This window comes from Castor canadensis, chromosome 8, assembly GCF_047511655.1.
Source record: "Castor canadensis chromosome 8, mCasCan1.hap1v2, whole genome shotgun sequence".
NCBI classification, from domain to species: domain Eukaryota; kingdom Metazoa; phylum Chordata; class Mammalia; order Rodentia; family Castoridae; genus Castor; species Castor canadensis.
The window spans coordinates 1,983,633-2,002,515 of NC_133393.1; the positions used below are offsets into that span (position 1 = coordinate 1,983,633).

Genomic DNA, 18,883 nt, shown 5'->3' on the forward strand with positions numbered 1-18,883 from the left:
ACAACAAGTACAGAGACTAGAGAAAGACTATTGAAGGCTGTAAAAATGAAAAAACAAGTAACATACAAAGGTAAACCCATCAAAATCACAGCAGACTTCTCAACAGAAACATTAAAAGCAAGAAGAGTGCGGGGTGAGATCTTCGGAGCATTGAATGAAAATAACTTCAACCCCAGGATACTCTACCCAGCAAAACTGTCATTCAAAATAGATGGAGCAATAAAAGTCTTCCATGATAAGCAGAAACTAAAACAATATGTGACCACAAAGCCACCACTACAAAAGATTCTTCAAGCGATTCTGCACACAGAAAGTGAAACCCAACATAACCATGAAAGGACAGGCAGCACCAAACCACAGGAAAAGAAAAAGCAAGACAGTAGAGAGTAACCTCAACTTAGGTACACACAATCAAACCTTCAAACAACTAAGACAACTAAATGACAGGAATCACCACATACCTATCAATACTAACACTTAATGTTAACGGACTTAATTCACCCATCCATCTGACAAACTGGATTAAAAAGGAAGATCCAACAATTTGTTTCTTACAGGAGACCCATCACATTGACAGAAACAAGCACTGGCTTAGGGTGAAAGTATGGAAGAAAATTTACCAAGCCAATGGCCCCCGAAAACAGGCAGGAGTACCAATACTTATCTCTGACAAAGAAGACTTCAAACCTACATTGATCAAACGAGATAAAGAAGGACATTCGATACTAACAAAAAAGGGAACTAGACCAAAAGGAAATAACAATTATCAACCTATATGCACCCAATGTCAACACACCCAATTTCATCAAACATACACTGAAGGACCTAAAAGGATATGTTAACTCCAACACAGTGGTTGTGGGAGACTTTAATACCCCACTACCATCAATAGATAGATTATCCAAACCAAAAATCAATAAAGAAATCCTAGATCTAAAACATACCATAGACCAAATGGACCTATTTGATGTCTACAGACTATTTCATCCAACTTCTACACAATATACATTTTTCTCAGCAGCCCACAGAACCTTTTCCAAAATATATCATATCCTAGGGCACAAAACAAGCCTCAGCTAATATAAGAAAATAGAAATTATACCATGCATTCTATCTGATCACAATGCAATAAAACTAGAATTCAACAACAAAAACAACAGTAAAAAAACATGCAAACAGTTGGAAGCTGAACAACACATTGTTCAATGAACAATGGGTAATTGATGAAATAAAAGTGGACATTAAAAGGTTCCTGGAAGTCAATGAAAATGAAAACACAACCTACGGGAACCTATGGGACACAGCAAAGGCAGTCCTGAGAGGAAAGTTTATAGCCATGAATGCATATATTAAAAAGACTGAAAGATCCCAAATCAATGACCTAATGGTACATCTCAAACTCCAAGAAAAACAAGAACAAGCAAATCCCAAAACAAATAGAGAAATAATAGAAATAAGAGCTGAAAAAAATGAAATAGAAACAAACAAAAAAGAAAACATACAAAGAATTAATGAAACAAAAAGTTGGTTCTTGGAAAAAATAAACAAGAGCGATAGACCCCTGACAAACCTGACTAAAATGAGGAGAGAAAAAAACCCAAATTAGTAGAATCAGGAATGCAAAAGGGGAGATAACAACAAACACCATGGAAGTCCAGGAAATCATCAGAGACTACTTTGAGAACCTATATTCAAATAAATTCAAAAATCTTAAAGAAATGAACAGATTTCTAGATAAGTATGACCATTCAAAATTGAACCAAGAGGACATTAAATACCTGAATAGATCTATAACACAAAATGAAATTGAAGCAGCAATCAAGAGTCTCCCAAAAAAGAAGTCCAGGATCCGATGGATTTTCTGCGAATTCTATCGGACCTTTAAAGAAGAACTGATACCAACCCTCCTTAAACTGTTCCATGAAATAGAAAGGGAAGGAAAACTGCCTAACACATTTTATGAAGCCAGTATTATACTCATCCCAAAACCAGGCACAGACACCTCCAAAAAGGAGAACTATAGGCCAATCTCCTTAATGAACATTGATGCAAAAATCCTCAACAAAATAATGGCAAACCGAATTCAACAACACATCAAAAAGATCATTCACCACGACCAAGTAGGCTTCATCCCAGGGATGCAGGGGTGGTTCAACATACAAAAATCAATAAACATAATAAACCACATTAACAGAAGCAAAGACAAAAACCACTTGATCATCTCAATAGATGCAGAAAAAGCCTTTGATAAGATCCAACACCATTTCATGATAAAAGCTCTAAGAAAACTAAAAATAGAAGGAAAGTTCATCATTCTATTTTCAAACAATGACGTAAGTAGCTACTGTTGACATCTTTGTCTTTTTGAACTATATAATCAATGTTTTATGTCAAGATATTGATTGCAGTAACATTTAAGACAGGTCAAATTAGACACAACCAAATAACCAACAATAAGGAATGATTACACACAATAAGGAATTGTATCACTTTTAAAGGATAAAATGTTATGTAACTAATTAAAATGGTACTTTCAAAGATTAGTCAAAAACATGGAGAAAGTATAATAAAATAATATCAATTTTTAAAATGGGGAAAAACAATGGTAACTAGTTATCTAGACTTAAGAAAAAGGCAAAAATGTTGACAGTAACTTTCTGAATGGGGGACAGGTAAATTGTTCTGTATTTTTCACATTTTTATAATCAGAACGTTGCTTTTAAATGAAATAAATATAGAAGTCTAAGAAACATTCAAAACTGTGTTTGAAGAAATCCTATTGAGTCACTTATTGAAGAATCTCCCAGCACCAAGAAAGACCAAAAAAAAAAAACTTTTTATAATATGTTATAAAAAAATTCTGAACATTTTAATAAAGCATATAGCTAAAGACATGTTATGGACTACATTGTGTTATTCTAAATTATCTTGAAGCTATAATCTCAAATGTATCTATACTCAGACAGGGTAACAAAGGTTGAATGAGGTCAAGAGGAGTGGAGCCCTAGTCCACTGTGACCAGTGTCCTTACAAGTAGCAGCAGTGATACCAGTGATGCACATACACAGAAAGAAGACCACAGGAAGATGGCAGATGGCGCATCTACAACCAAGGGAAGAACACACCTGCAAAGACTGAAGAATGTTGAGGAAACAGATATCTGTTGTTTAAGCACCTCAGTCTTTGGTAGTTTGGTATGGCAACCCTAGCAAATTAATCGATAATATAACCAAATGTTTATTATAAAATTTACTTGGTGAAGAGTCTTTGTTCTATAATTAACCTTTTTTCAGGAAGGAGAAAACCAAGAAATAAACAAAAAATTTACTTCACCACAGTGCATGAAACTGTATTTCCAAATAAAAGTTATTAGCTGGCACTGCTAGAAAGAAATAAGTGAGAACTTGAGTGCTGTGGCAGGTTTAGAAGCAGTGCTCAAGTTTACAGTGATTGCTATCCAATGGTTGCCTATGACAGAGAGCGCTGCAAAGCACAGGAGAAAACACTTAAATTGCTTTCACTTTGTGTTCACAGTATCTCCTGGGCCTCAAAACCTCACCAGCTGTGGGTGTGCATGCACACACAGAATCCTGCAGAAGCACAACTCAGAAAGCAGTTGCAGTCTAACCATGGTGGCACAACTCCAGAGAAGACCCTTTTCCCCACCTTTTGTGGTGCGGAAACTCCCATGTGAGATTAATACATGAGTTTACTACCTAAATTAAAGACATTTACCTTTTAGAATTTTCAACTCTATGTCATAAGTGTATTTAACAAACAGACCATTTAGTATTTACACCAAGTTGAATTTCACTCACCACTCTGATTGTTCACAATTACCTTATCTGGATCCATCTTTCCTCTGATAAATTCCTGCTTCCAGAACTGCAAGGCCTGTTCCAGCGTCAAGCCAATGCCTTTCAGGAAGAGGCCATACTGCATCCGGCCCCCATGACGGAGGTGGTGATTCTCACGCAAGGCTTTGTGCAGCTGGCGCATGCAAGGGGGGAAGGACTTGGCAGAAAGCTACAAGAAAAACAGCATATGGTGATGCGGAAGACATAGCAGGCCCCATAATACTTGGTGGGATTAGAAGTTCTAGCTAGAATAAAAAACAAAAACCGTAAGTATTGCTGTACTACTGTTATAGATGAACCCTTTCTGATTAGTATTTTATATTGATTATATGTTAAGATGATAGTATTTTGAACATACAGGGTTACATAAAATACAATATTAAATTTTATCTTACCTGTTTCTTTTTTGAAATTTTTGAATTAAACTTTTTATTGGAGATAACTGTGCATGCAGTTGTAAGAACTAATACACAGAGATGCTCCCAGCTCCCCTCAACAATAAAGCCTTACAAAGTCATAGTGTGTATCAAAATCAGAACACTGACACTAACCCCGTACATCTTCCCAGTAGACATCCTCATCTGCACTCATGCCCTGCTTTCTGTGCACACATGCACTAATTTCATATGATTTCCTCACATGTGTCCACACCCCCACCACAGCCATGAGGCAGAACAGGATCCTGCCTGTCTCCTTTTACAAGTACTCCAGCCTAATTTCTCACCCTCCTCCCCTGCCATCACCCCTTCCCCCAGTTCCCTAGCCCTTGGCAACCACTCATCTGTTGTCTATCTCTGTACTTTTGCCATTTCAAGAGTATTACATAAATAGATCACACAATACATAATGTTTAGGGATTGGCCTTTTTTTCATCATTTTTACATTTACTCACATGTGTACACATTTTCCTCCCCGCCACCCCTGCCGGGACTGGCTTTTTTTTTTAAACTCACCATAATTCTCTTTTAATTGATGTAAGTTATTACATCTAAACTCATTTCTTTTCTATTACCAAATAATATTCCATGGTATGGGTGTACCACAATTTGTTTAACCTTATGCTCCATAAACAACATTTGGGTTGTTTCTAGCTTTTTATTTCAAACAAAGCTGTTATGAATATTCTTATAGAAGCTTTTGTGTGAACATAAGATTGCATTTTCCTGAAATAAATGTCTAAAAAGTACAATTGCTGAGCAGTGGATGATTTAGACAAATATAAAGTGGAACACAAAAATAAGAAAAATGGTTCTCAAAGGGAAAATTCAAATAAATGTGTTAAAGAAATCAATAGTTAAGAAAATTGCAGGTCTTTCCCTTAGTGTGAAAAGTGAAATATCATTGTTCACTTTGAGTTCAACTTTTTCACTTTGGGTCTCAATTGCATCATTTGACTTTCTCAAATATCCTGCTCCCTCAGATTTCTTGGCAAGTTCCTTTGCAAGGAAGAACAGGTCTTGGTTTATTTGACTTTACTGCTCTCCCTAGTGACCATCTAGCTTCTCTTCATCCTTTGAAAAGAAAACTGAATTTTTCTCTTCCCAGCCTAGTTCATTAGACCTATGTCCTCCCTCAACAGGACTATGAAAGCCTTTTGGGTCATTTTCACATGACTATTTTGGTTTCTTCATACTATTACTTGGTTATTTTTAATCCAAAAACATCAATGAATATTTATCATTCTTAGTATAAACATGAAAGATCCCCTCAATGTGATAACTACTTTCCAATTCTATGTAACAGAATAAACATTTGTTCAGTATTTTAGAAAGCAAAGATGAATAAAACATAATGTTCCCTTTAATTCGGTTAAGTAAAGGAAAAAGACACAGCAAGTATTACATTCACTATTACATGTCAGATTCATGATCAATTGCATAGCAAGCATGAATCGGACCCCATGGAAGCACTGTGCCAGATGGGGAGCTACTTTGTTACCGTGCAAATGCAAATCCTCTGCTCCAGCTGTTTATTCACTGCCCCTTGATCACATAGTCAGGTTTATACCTTCTCACTTCCTCCCTCTGTGGGCCCTGCCTACTCCCATATCATCTAACCAAAGCCAAGCTATTCAACTCCAGCTTCCTTTGGTACAATTCCACGACTCTCTTTTACTCAATCATCAGATATTTACTGAACCCTTACTATGTGTATAGCCCTGGGGAACCACAGTGAACAAAAGTGTCAAACCTTGTCATCAAAGAGCTTACCTTCTTGTGGGAGAAGACAAGCAATGAACACAAGAAAAGGAACTGTCTGGTCTCAAAAGCACTGGAAATTATTAAAATAGTAATGGGATCATGTGTGACTAGGAAAGATCTACCTTAATTTGGGTGGCCAGGAAAGTCTCTGAGGAGATGGCATGTCAGACAGGACAGATTTTAAGTCAGACTCCTGTCAAATGAACAAGCAGAAGTACTGCTCATATTAGAAAATAAAAGTAGGGACCCTGAGAAGGAGGGAACTTGGTGTGCTACAACAGCCTAAATTCCATTTGTCTGGAACACAGTGAATGAGCCAAAATGGAGAAGACAAAATGGGAATGAGCAGACATGGCTTCACAGGCCATAAAAGGAGTCTGCATTTTAGTCTAAGTATGATATAGAGACCCTGCTGAGGGTTTTCACCAGAAGATTGATAATGATTTGATAAACAGAGCTCTGGCTGTTCTATGGTAAACAGACTATTTGCGGGCAAGAATGGAAGCTGGACGAATACTAAGAGGTACTGACAGTAGTCCAAATAATGGAAATGGAAAGGATAGGGTCCAGGGTTAGTCATAATGAGACTGGAAGACGAATGTGGAAAGAGAGCAGTCAAAGGAACTCCAAAGGATATGCGATGAATTACCATCTTGGCTGCTGCAGAGGCCAAGAATATCAACGGGCATGGTGCTAGTGCAAAAGACGTTAGCTGGGTACAACATCATCAATGGCTAAGGGGAGGGAGCCAGAGACAGGGAGGAATCAGTGGTGGGATGTGATCCCAGGGCTTTGAAGGAGCTGGAGCTCCCACAAGGAAGGCAGAGAAATGGTCATACGGCCCATGGGAGCTGCTTATTCACCCCAAACCTGCACAGAGTAAGGGACAAAGCAGCCTCCACTTGAAGAGGGCTGCAGGGGCAAGAGTGTCACAGATGGAATCAGATTTTAGTTAGAAGAATCTAAAGGAAAAGTTGGTGAAGAATGCAAATGTTAGGGGTTATGCTACCTGCATATCCACTATCCAGCTAAATATTTGCGTATTTGAAGCTATGCAAACATCAGGCAGAATTTAGGGGACAGTCCAAATAAATATGTATCTGCATTACTCAGCCCAGGGTCTAAGGGGAGACCCACCATACATCCCATCATAACACTTAACATAATTTTACATTTATTGCTCATCTATTACTTACCATGTTGTCTATTTCCCTCAAGCGAGGTCCACAAAGATGAGATCATTTTGTCTCATTCACCTCCACATCCTCAACACAGCAACTGGCACACAACTGATAGGCTCAATATCCATCCACTAAATGAATCAATGATTAAACTTCTAGTGCCGCCACTGTATCTAACCAAGTTCATATGTGCTTATGAATGGGGAAAACATTTAGGGTCAGAAACAGAATTAACTTCCAATCATTCACGTAATAAAGTAGACACAAATGAGGGAGAAGGGAGGTATCAGAAAGAGGCACTGGTAGGGACGAAATTCAAAGATGAAGAGACATGCTTGAAAGCAAATTTCAAATCCACTGTATAAGGGAGGCAAGTCTACTGTTATTTCTAGATATATTAAGTACTGGGTTATAATATTTATGCAAGTACTGGATTATAATTTTTCAAATAGAAGACAATCTATTCATTCTGGTCTCTCCCTAGTAACCTTACTAGAATTCTTGTTTCCCAGCATTAAAATCTCAGTACATTTTTAATTAATGTGAATAATGTGGTAGTTGTCTAAAGGAAGATTATTGTGCATTATTTTTCCTTTTGTGGTGCAAATTCTATTACATATTAAAGAAAAACTCCAAAGTTTAAAATATATCAAAATATACTACTCTTTCATTCTATTAGGGAATGATAAAGTGAAACAGCTGAAATGAGCTACCCACTAATATCAGCAACACAAGGCTTGTAGCCTACACTTAGCACCGTTGGTGAATACTGTTAATGAACTGTGCTCCTTCCCCAAAATTCATGTTTAAGTCATAATCTCTAGTACCTCAGAATCTGACTACATTTGAAGATAAGGCCTTAAAAGAGGTAATGAAGGTTATACAAGGTCATGATGTTGAGGCAGTAGGTGACTAATGTTCTTATATAAAGAGAAAGACATGTCAGGGATGTATGCAAACAGTGGAAAAATAAAAGGGGAGACACAAGAAGGTGGCCATCTATAAGGGAAGAAGAAAAGCCCTAGGAGAAATCAAATCCATTGCTGCCTTGCCTTAGACTTCTAGCCTCCAGACTAAACAACAAAAATAAATTTCTGTTATTTAAGCCTCAAGTCTGAGGCATTTTATTAGCACAGTTCTAGCTAACTAAGATCTCTCATTTTTTAAATGTACATGGCATCTAAATAGTAGCACATAAACACCACTTAGCTAGCACTGTTGAAAGAATTCCCTTTTGGAATAATTGATTAAATTCTGTTTATATTAAACTACAATTTTCTCATTAGCTTTGTTTTTCCTATGATTAAAAAAAATCACATGCATAGGGCATGAGATTTTTCCATATCAGTGATCAGCAAGCAATGAACTAACATTCTCTCCCTCCTCCCACCCCAAACTCTGGCTGAAGAAACCCTGTTTCCTCCATTAACAACGGTCTAAGTTTAGAAGTATGTGATGCTTACCGAATCAATCTGATCTAAAGAAATCTTCCCAGTGTTTCTCTGTGTGCTATAATCTTGGCCAGTATAAGAATGGCTAGAAAAAAAGAAAAAAATATACGTTAAAACAGGTTTTATAAAAACACTTTGATCACTTCAAAGGAAATTTTTTATTCTGATAAATTAATGTCATGATAAGAAAACATTTTACATATTAGCACAAATATAGCCAAGTATTTAAAATATATTTAATAGAATGCATTTAAGTAACTTCTAAAAATAATACGCAGTTATATTGACAGCCTGGCTCTCTGAATTCGTGGTCTAGGGCACTACTTCCCATTTCTTAAGTCAAACAGCTGCTACTTCCTGTCCCTCACTGACAGCATAACAATAGAGCAAAGACGAAGAAACTGGGGCATTAATCAGAAACTATCGCCTATCAGTAGATCTCTGTGAAAGTCCCTTACAGGCCATATTCCAGGTTCCTTATGCTGAATGGAGATGGTGAGGCCTGCTTTCAGGGTTGATAGGAAGTCAAAGTGTTGGAAATGTGGGCCCCAAAAGTGACCCCGTGGAGAGGAGTGATCTGGCCAAGAGATTCTTTATTGCAGGGTGGGAGAGGGAGAGAGCCAAGGGAGAGAGAGAGAGGCAGGAAGGGCAAGGGCTTAAATATCCTCAGTGAGACTCGGCATGATCTGATTGGTTAGGATCTTATGGTTCATGCTGATTGGAGGTTGGGGCAGAAGGAGGATTCAAGCTAGACTTGAGGCAGGACTGTGACCCTGGGAGGCAGGACCATGACCCTGGAAAACAGAAGCTTAAGGGTGCAATAAGAACCGAAACCTATTGGCGCCATTACTGCCAACATTCCTCCCTTTTTTGTTTGTTAAGGAAGGGGGGCGTTGTGTTCGCTCTGGCTTCTTCGAGCTGGCAAGGGGCGGCGTAGGGGAAGGGAGGGTCAGTTGGCAGATGGCGCCGGAGTAGCGAGTCTCATAACGGCGTACACCCAGGCTCCAAAGGTTAAAATTTCCTCTTCCCTGAATTCGATAAAGGTTCCCTGTAGCCATAGACCGTAAATGGTCTCCAGCCACTCCTCTGGGCCTCGTATGGCAGGTATTAGCCAGCTGTCCTCTCGTAGGGAATCAAGAAACTGCAGTAGGCGCCTTGTATGGGATTGAAGTGGCTCATAGTCCAGTGTCCTGGTAGGGTTCATCGTGGGTGTCCTCCGGCTGAGCTATGAGGGGGTGATATCCCTGAAGGAGAAGCTGGTTGAAAGTTTGACTAGAGATTCTGCTCACCTGAGATCTGAGAAACTGGAATAAACAGGGTAGGAGGGTGCAGAGAGCAATGAGCATAAGCAAAGGACCCAAGAAAGGCAGGAACCAGGTGACGAGAGGAGAGCTCAGCAGGTCAGTTAAGGTGTTTTTACTGGGTCCCCTTAGGAGGTCCTCGGCCAAATCTGTTAACCTTTTGACATTTTGTTCCACAATTCCGGACTCATTGACATAATAGCAACATTCCTCCCGGAGGAAGAAACAGGTGCCCCCCTTTTCGGCCGTTAAGAGGTCCAGCAACCTACGATTTTGGAGGGCCACCTGAGCTAGAGAGGTGAACTGACGCTGAAGGGAGGCCAGTGAGGCCGAGGTGGATTCAAGGGTGATCTGTAAGCGCTCCTCAAAGTCCCTTGCTGAAATAACACTATGGCCAAGAGCTCCCCCCACGAAGCCTGTGGCAGCAACAGAGGTTGCCAAACTTACACCCACCATAACGGGCAAGAAGTCAGCGTGCTTTGGTCAAGCACCAAATGGGAGGGAGAATTCAGCTTCCCCATAAAGAGTAAGTTGAGGAACTATGATTACCAGTATGCAGGGCACGGGGATAGCTTGGGTTATGCAGGAGTGTAGGGTGTTGTGGCACCAGAAATATAGCCCCGAGGGGGACGCCAGTTGTGCTGTAACTGTGACGTTGATATGACAGGAAAGAGACATCTTGACATCTTGACCAAGATGTCAAGAGCGGGGTATAACAGATATGTGTAGGAAGGGGAACTTATGTAGAATCAGGTGCCCATAGAGGTACCGATGGCAAGGGTACCAAGAGGCATTTGTGTTTCTTTACCTTGGGCATGTTAGTAAAGTCTATCTGCCAATCTGCCCCTGGGATGTGTCCCCTGGCCTGGTGGGGTAGGGAATGGGCCAGGCCTTAGAGGGGTGTGTGGGTGGGTCCTTTGACAAGTGGGACATGTGGATGTGAGATGGTGTAGATATTGGGAATCCTCCGGGGTAAGGAGGAAGAATGAATTTAAGAAAAGCTTGAGATTCTGAGTGCTAGTGTGGAAGATAGAGTGTAGACATGAAAGGAGAGTATGTCTACGGAGTGACTCATGGGCTGGTTCAGGAGTCTGGTCCTGAGGCTTTGCAAGGGCCACAGTGGAGTAATTCTCCCTTGCTGCCTGTCGGGCAGCCTGATCTGCCTTAGACTTGCCCATAGTTATGGGTGATGGATCCATTTGGTGGGACCAGCAGTGGGCGATCCCATTCTTAGAGGGAAGGAGAGAGGCCCGGAGAAGGTTGGTAATGAAGTTGGAGTTGGTGACAGAGGTCCCTCGTGTGGTTAATAGTTCCCTTTCCTTCCAGATAGCTGAGTGGGAGAGAAGGATGTGGAAGACATATTTAGAGTCAGTGTATAGAGTGAGAGAATGGTCGGCTGCCAGCTCGAAAGCCCTTGTGACTGCAAACAGTTCAGCCTGTTGATTGGTGGTACTGGGAGGGAGGGGCTGTGCCTCGATGACTTGGGTTAAGGACACTATAGCATAACCTGCTCTCCATACACCCCCCCCCTACATATGAGCTGCCATCAGTGAACCAGGTGTAGGTGGAGCCCTGCAGGGGTCCCTCCTAGATGTGTGAAGGGCAGGAGAGAAGGGCCTCCAGGGTCTCAATGCAGTAGTGGGCAGGCATGGCAGTAGAGGTGGGCAGGAGGGTGGCAGGATTTAGGGAAGAGCAAGCACGGAGGATAATGGAGGAGTCATGGAGGAAGAAGACAAGAAGTCACAGGATCTGGCAAGGGTGAAGGGTTCTTAAGCCCTTATATGTTAGGAGTTCCGCCAGGTGATGGGGGGAGATGATTGTGATTGACCCCCCTAAAGTAAGTTTTTTTGCTTCCTGAACTAGAACATGGGCTACTGATGAGGCCCATAGACAGGGGGCCCATCCCCGGACTGTGGGGTCAAGTTTTTTAGATAAATATGCTACTGGGGCAAATGTTGGACCCTTGTCTTGACCCAGAACTCCCAGGGCTAAGCCTTTATTTTCATGGACATAGAGGGTGAATGGTTGTTGGATATCTGGCAGGTAGAGGGCTGGGGCCTGGAGGAATGCCTGCTGAAGGCGTCAGAAAGGGGTGTCAATAGAGGTAAGTAAAGGTTCAGAGGGCTCTCCCTTAGTGGCATCGTATGAGGGGGCTGCCAGGAGGGAATAGTTGGGGATCCAGACCCAGAAGTATCCGGCCATTCCCAAAAAGGAAAGAATTTCTTCCTTCGTTTTGGGAGCTGGCATTTCCCAAATGAGCTGTTTTCTGTCCAGAGTAATTGCCTTAGAGTCATGGGACAATTGAACTCCCAGGTATGTGACTGTTAATTGAGAAAGCTGGGCTTTCTGGAGAGAGGCCCGATATCCCTGGTCTGCCAGAAAGTTTAAGAGTAAAGTGGTGTCAGTTTAAGAGATGTTTAGAGAGGGGCTACACAAGAGTAAATCATCCATGTATTGGAGGAGGGTGGACCTAGAGAGATGGAGGTTTTTTAGATCGCTAGCAAGTGCCTGGCCAAATACATGGGGGCTATCCCTAAAACCCTGAGGGAGGACTGTCCAGGTGAGTCATTGAGAGTGATGTGTGTGGGGGTCCGTCCAGGTGAAAACAAAGATGTCCTGTGAGTCGGGGGAGAGGGGAATGGTAAAAAAGGCATCTTTGAGGTCAAGGACAGAGAAGTGGGTGGAGGAGACAGGAATAGAGGAGAGAATGGTGTTAGGGTTAGGGACAAGGGGGTGTATAGGTTTAACAGCATTATTGATGAGTCTAAGGTCCTGGACAAGGCAGTAGGTGCCATTCGATTTTTTTACAGCTAGGATGGGGGAGTTGTATGGGGAGTGGGTAGGTCTGAGGAGCTCCTTTTGGAGTAAATCGTAAATGATTGGTTGTAGTCCCAACAGGCTGGAAGTAGGGAGGGGGTACTGAGGCTGGAACGGAAAGCCATGAGGGTCCTGTAAGAGGATCTTGATGGGAGGACAAGTTGCCAGGGAAGGAGTGTCCGTGTCCCATACTCTAGGATCCACCCCTGAAGGGAGGGTTTGGCTGGTAAAATCAGAAGGGCCAGCCATAGCCATAAGGGCGAAAAGAGGAATGGGATAGAAGTTAAATGAGATGGAGGCCCAAAATTTGGTCAAAATATCTCTTCCCAGTAAAGGGGTGGGACATTGGGGCATGACTAGAAACTGGTGGGTGAAAGGATGACCCGAAAAGGAGCAGGAAAGCATGGGGGTCTTTCTGGGAAAAATAGTTTGTCCCCCTACCCTGACAATAGGGGTTTGTGATGGGCTGGTGGCCCCCCAAAACTCTGTCAGAACCGAAAAAGTGGCACCAGTGTCCAGGAGGAGGCAGATGGGGCACCCATCAATCAGAAGGCTTACCCTGGGTTCCAGAAATGAGATGGTAGTCACAGGGAGGGGAGTTCCAAGGCCCCTTCAATCGTCCGTTGCCAGCCCTATGAGGTCTGGACTGAAAAGCGAGACCAACCTGACCCCCCACCAGGAGCCAGGGCAATCAACTGCCCAATGTCCAGGGGCATGGCATCTAGGACATGGCCATAGTGGCAGCCTGGGGTTGGGATGGGCTTTGGCCCAATGCCCTTCCCCTCCGCAGCGGTAACAGGAGCCCAGAGGATGTCCTGCTGACAGGCGTTGAGAACCCCGTGTGGGGCCATCTCCTGGCCACCGATGGCCTGAGCCAGCATTTGGTATTTTTGGCATTTAGCCTTTTCGTTCCGGGAGTGGAACACCGGCGGCCAGCACCTTGGTCTGAGGAATGAGGGGGCCTCTATCAAGTTTCTTTAGTTTAGTCCTAATGTTGGGGTAACTTTGGGAGACAAAATAAGTCATAAGGAGCTGCCTACCATCTGTGGATTCTGGGTCAATGTTGGTGTATTGCTGGAGAGCCCTGGTTAATCTATCCAGGAAGGTAGAGGGGTTTTCTGTTTTATCCTGGATGATTTCCTGGAGTTTTTCAAAATTCATGGCCTTTAGTGAGCCCCATTTTAATCCTGCCAGGAGACAGGTGGCAAATTGGTTCTGGAGGGTGAGACCAGCCTGGGTGTTGTAGTCCCAATTGGGATCATGGTCAGGCACCGCAAGGGCACCTGTAGGGTGAGCAGGACTGGTTTGATGGACCTCATCCACGTACGTGCGAGCCTGTTCCCAAACCCTTCTACGTTCCTCGGGCAAGAGGGTGTTAGAGAGAATGATATAGATATCATGGTAGGTCAGGCTGTAAGACTGGAGTAAATATTGAAATTGTTTGACATAGGCAGAGGGGTTTAGTTGTGTAGGAGCCCAGGAGGGCTTCAATTTGAGAGAGATAGAGCATAGAGAAGGGGACATGAACCCTAACAATGCCCTCAGATCTGGCTACCTCCCAAAGGGGTGCTAGGAGGGAAGAGGGGGGCTGGGCACCGAGAGTTCGCAACCTAGTGGTGGGAGGACTGAAGGTGGGGGAAGAGGGAGGAATCAGAGCAGAAGGGGAAGTGGGGGCAGGGGGTGGTGGTGCAGAAGGGGATGAAGAAGCAGGAAGTGGAGGCGGGTTGAAAGATGGCGGGGTAGGTTGGGGATGAGGAGGATTGGGTGGAGCCTGCCAATGGTATGGAGGGGGCTCATTGGCCGGGTCAAAATCCGAAGAGAGAGTGGAGGTTGAGGCTGAAGGCTTTAGAGCAAGAAGTACATGGTTAGGTTTGCAAGTGGTGCAGAGAGCCAGATTTAGACGGAGGTAGGAAAAGGCCTGAACATATGGAATCTCTCCCCATCGTCCCGATCGCTCACAGTAATTATATAGGTCCCGTAGGAGGTTGGGATCTAAGGACCCGAAAAGGGGCCAGTGACTTTGGTTGTCTAAAGCATAAGTGGGCCAAATTTGGGTGCAAAAGCGGATCAAGTTTTTTGGTTTTATGTCTGGGGTCAAACCTAAGGTGTCCAAATTATTGAGGAGGCATCTCAATGGGGAGTCAGACAGCAGAGAAGACATAGAGGCACCCATTATGAGGGACCTGGTCCCGGAATGGGAGAGGAGGATATTATGTACTGTGGAGCGTCCTCACACAGCACAAATATCCGAGAAAACGCAAAGCGCACGAGAATCAGCTGTCACTGAGTTCAGGTGGTTTGCAGGCCAGAGGCCAGCGGCTTGGATTACCTAGGCCTAGGTTTTGTAGGGTCCCGGACCCTGTAAAATCCAAACCCTGTGGAGAAGGGGATCCCTCTACCATCTGAGCCGCCCAGAGACAGCCCAAAGCAGGGGAAGTGTTCTAAAACCCAGAGACACCAAAGGGAGAGACTGCAAAGGGAGCCCAAGAAGGGTAGGTGGACTCACCAAAGAATGTCCGGTGTTGGATGTGAGAGAGGGCGATTGGGAGGATGAGTCCTGGCCAGTCACATCCTCAGGGTGGTCGTGGGGTGAGTTGGAATGGGGGTCCCACCAGGATTAGTGGGGAGCCTCCATCTGAGTCACGGCACCAAAATGTTGGAAATGTGGGCCCCAAAAGTGACCCCGTGGAGAGGAGTGATCTGGCCAAGAGATTCTTTATTGTCGGATGGGAGAGGGAGAGAGCCGAGGGAGAGAGAAAGAGGCAGAAAGGGCAAGGGCTTAAATACCCCTCAGCGGGACTCAGCATGATCTGATTGGTTAGGATCTTATGGTTCATGCTGATTGGAGGTTGGGGCAGAAGGAGGATTCAAGCTAGACTTGAGACAGGACCGTGACCCTGGAAAACAGAAGCTTAAGGGTGCAATAAGAACCGGAACCTATCAGCACCATTACTGCCAACACAGAGGGCCTGACATACAGCAGACACTTTTTTTTTTTTAATAAATAATGTTTTAAGCTAGGCAGGGTGGCATACTCTTAATACCAGCACTTGGGAGGCTGAGGCAAAGGCCAGCCTGAACTACAAAGACAGACCCTAAGTCAAAAAAATGAAAATATATAATATTTTAATAATTCTTAACAGTGTGAAAGTAGTCTTAATCTACATTTTCTAATTCAGTCCACACAACCATCCTCAGAGAACATTTTTATTTTACATTTGACAAATGAGGAAGTGGAGGCTTGGGGCTAGAAACTTGTAAGAATCAGAAACAAGTCTGCACTGTACTGGGAGCTCAAGCCTTTCGGCCCTCAGTCCCTTGTATCCTCACCATGCCATCCATCCTCTCCCCTGAAGTGTCTCACAGATGAGGACATTTAACTTGACACATACTATCTAAAGCCACTCACCTTTTCTAACTTATACTCTCTTTGACAAACACCTTACCCATGCCTAACTCCATAAACACAGACTCAGGTGCATTCAAGGGTGACACAGCCAAACACCATTGTGAGACACAACCAAACATGCTTTATACAGACCCGCAAGCAAAGGGAGTGCAGTGTCGCTATCACAAAGAATTCCTGCTCGCTCCCTGCCTGGGTCACATCCTTTCTGCTCAAACACGTGCACACTCCAGGCTGCTGTTTCCACAGTCAGTTTTACTGACTAAATAACAGGCATGAATGACGAAGCAAAACCATAGTGGTGTGTTAGGATGCTGTGGCAAGGAGGTTAGACTGGCAGTTTTCCTCTCCCATATCCTCCTTCCATAGGCTAAGAAGTACCTAGGAGTTGCTCGGAGCAGGGGGAGTGGAATGACACTGAGGGAGGCAGAAGATGCTATCCCAAAACATGACGGACCCTTGAGCGGAAGGTAATTTAGGAAGAAGCAGACCCAGAAAAACTCTCTACCCTTTCCCAATTTGCCTAAAAGCAGTACATAGATTTACAAAGAAAAAGGCCACCTGCATCCCTTTGCCAGGGAAAACAAAGGTTTACCACTGAGTTTGGTCAACTTGAGACCTCACCACCTGGAGATGGTACTGGGGGAATCTACAACTCCATGAAGCAGCCTGTGTGCCATTATTTACCTTCTCCAAATTGCCACCCTAGAGACTCCTGCCTTGTCACTTCTCTAAAACTCTGTTCTTTGTTTAAGATGCTATAAAAGCTGAGGTGCAAACCCATACCTTTGAGAACTCATCATGCCATTCCTGATGTCTCCATCTACATAGGAAATATACATGCTAATGAAATTCTGCTTGTTTTTCTCTTGCTAATCTATCTTTTGTTACAAAAGCCTGCTCCAACTAAGAATCTGGAGGGACTGAATAAAAATCCTACTTACTAAAACATATCTTCTTGTGTCTTGTGTTATTTCTTCCTCAAATAACAAATTTCTGTCAAATGAAGGTATCATTTGATTCAATGTGTTCCGTTAATTATAGCAGCACTATGGTACACAAAACTCAGGCTATGCTAAACCAACTGCTATCATTTTATGTTAAAGTTTATAGGTTCATACAGAGCAGAACAGAGAATTGTTTTGAAGGACTGAAGGACGGACTGCAGGAGGTCCCAAAAGGCAATAAGTGGTCAAGGAGACACTTCTCCCTAGGAAACGCCTGTTTGCATCTGAAAGGCATCTCCCGCCATCAGGCAATGCACATAGGCTATAAAACCCCACTCCCCACCCTGGCCCATGGGATCACCAGTTTCAGGGTCCCCCTGCATTCTCCAATATGCAGTCTTTCTCTTCTCTTTTCTCCAACTAAATTCTCTACAAATAAAATCTTTCTGACCGCTGCGGTTAGAGTCTGTCTATGCTTTTCATTCTCAGAGCAGGTTCAAGAACCCTGAGCACCTGAAATTCCTGTGCATGTCATCCGTGCATCAGTTTCAGTTGGATCCCAAAAATAAAATGTGTCCTGCTTTCCTATATACCCAACAGTGGAGCACAGGCAGTCCAGGCAATGGGAATGACAGAAAGCTAGGAGTCTGATGCCCTTGTTTTTGTTCTTAAATCACCAGTGATGCAAACTAGAAAGGCCACTTAATCGTCGTGATTTATCCCATCCACATTGTAAAGCAGTGCTAATGACAGAAATGCTGAGGAAGCAAATAAAACCATTTGTTCAAAGTGCTAGTTATGATCAGTAAAATGTATTCTAGTACAAGAGCCACTGCGAGAGGGAAGCAGGAGGGTATAACATGGTCCCACGACTAGGACATGCCACTGACTCCTGTAAGCCTCAGCATCCTAGTCTACAAAGTGAAGATGAAGATCACACTTATCTAACAATTTCTCAGGTTACATGGAGTAGCAATACAAAAGTCCTCTACACATGGCAAAATGTATAGAAACATGATTATAGATGGCTATTGAGTAAAAGGACCTAAAGATTACTATACCACTAGGACATTGTTCTTGGCCCAGATTAATGTAATATATTAAGTACAAAAAGAAAAGATATAAAGAAGACACACAAGCCAGATACAATGGTACACACCTGTAATTCCAGCTACTTGGGAGGTGGAGGGAGTAAGACTATGGCTCCAAGGCTGGCTCAGGGCAAAAACTCAAGACCCTATCTGAAAAATAACTAAAGCGAAAAGGACTGGAGAGCATGCTAAAGTGGTAAAGCATCTGCCTAGCAAACAGACTGGGTTTTGCCTGAATTCAAACCCAATACCACAAAAAAAGAAGACAATGGAAAACTAATTGGAAGAATATTTTAGGCAATATTGTATCTAGAAAAGAGAAGGTAAAGGCCTGATGTTCAGTCGGGCAACAGATGAATTCAGGAGAACTTCTGCAGAAGAATGGACAACTGGACGGGGGAGGCAGAAGAGGTGAGAATAACACAAGTTTCTCACTGAGTGACTGAGTGCTTCTCATATGCTATCTCTCTGTGCACAAGATAAATCCTACTCGGCTAAATAATAAAATGTCAACTCAAATAAGCTTGCAAAGAAACTATAAAAATACACTAAAATCTTGCAAGTCATTAGAATGTTTCCAAGAAGGTTGTTTTCTTCATAATAATAAACACTGAGAGAAGCCCAAAAACCA

General features: G+C 43.0%; 1 protein-coding gene across 6 annotated transcripts in view; it reads right to left on the bottom strand.

Annotated features, from left to right (window-relative positions):
* The window catches only part of Prim2 (DNA primase subunit 2), a 243,906-nt gene that overhangs the window by 52,774 nt on the left and 172,249 nt on the right, over positions 1-18,883 (bottom strand). For all 6 annotated transcript variants that reach the window (XM_074081821.1, XM_020160848.2, XM_020160844.2 and 3 more), the window contains 2 exons: positions 8,703-8,775; positions 3,841-4,026 (listed from right to left, as the gene is read on the bottom strand). In XM_074081821.1, the coding sequence (XP_073937922.1) occupies positions 3,841-4,026; positions 8,703-8,775 (259 nt within the window). The remainder of the gene's footprint in view (positions 1-3,840; positions 4,027-8,702; positions 8,776-18,883) is intronic.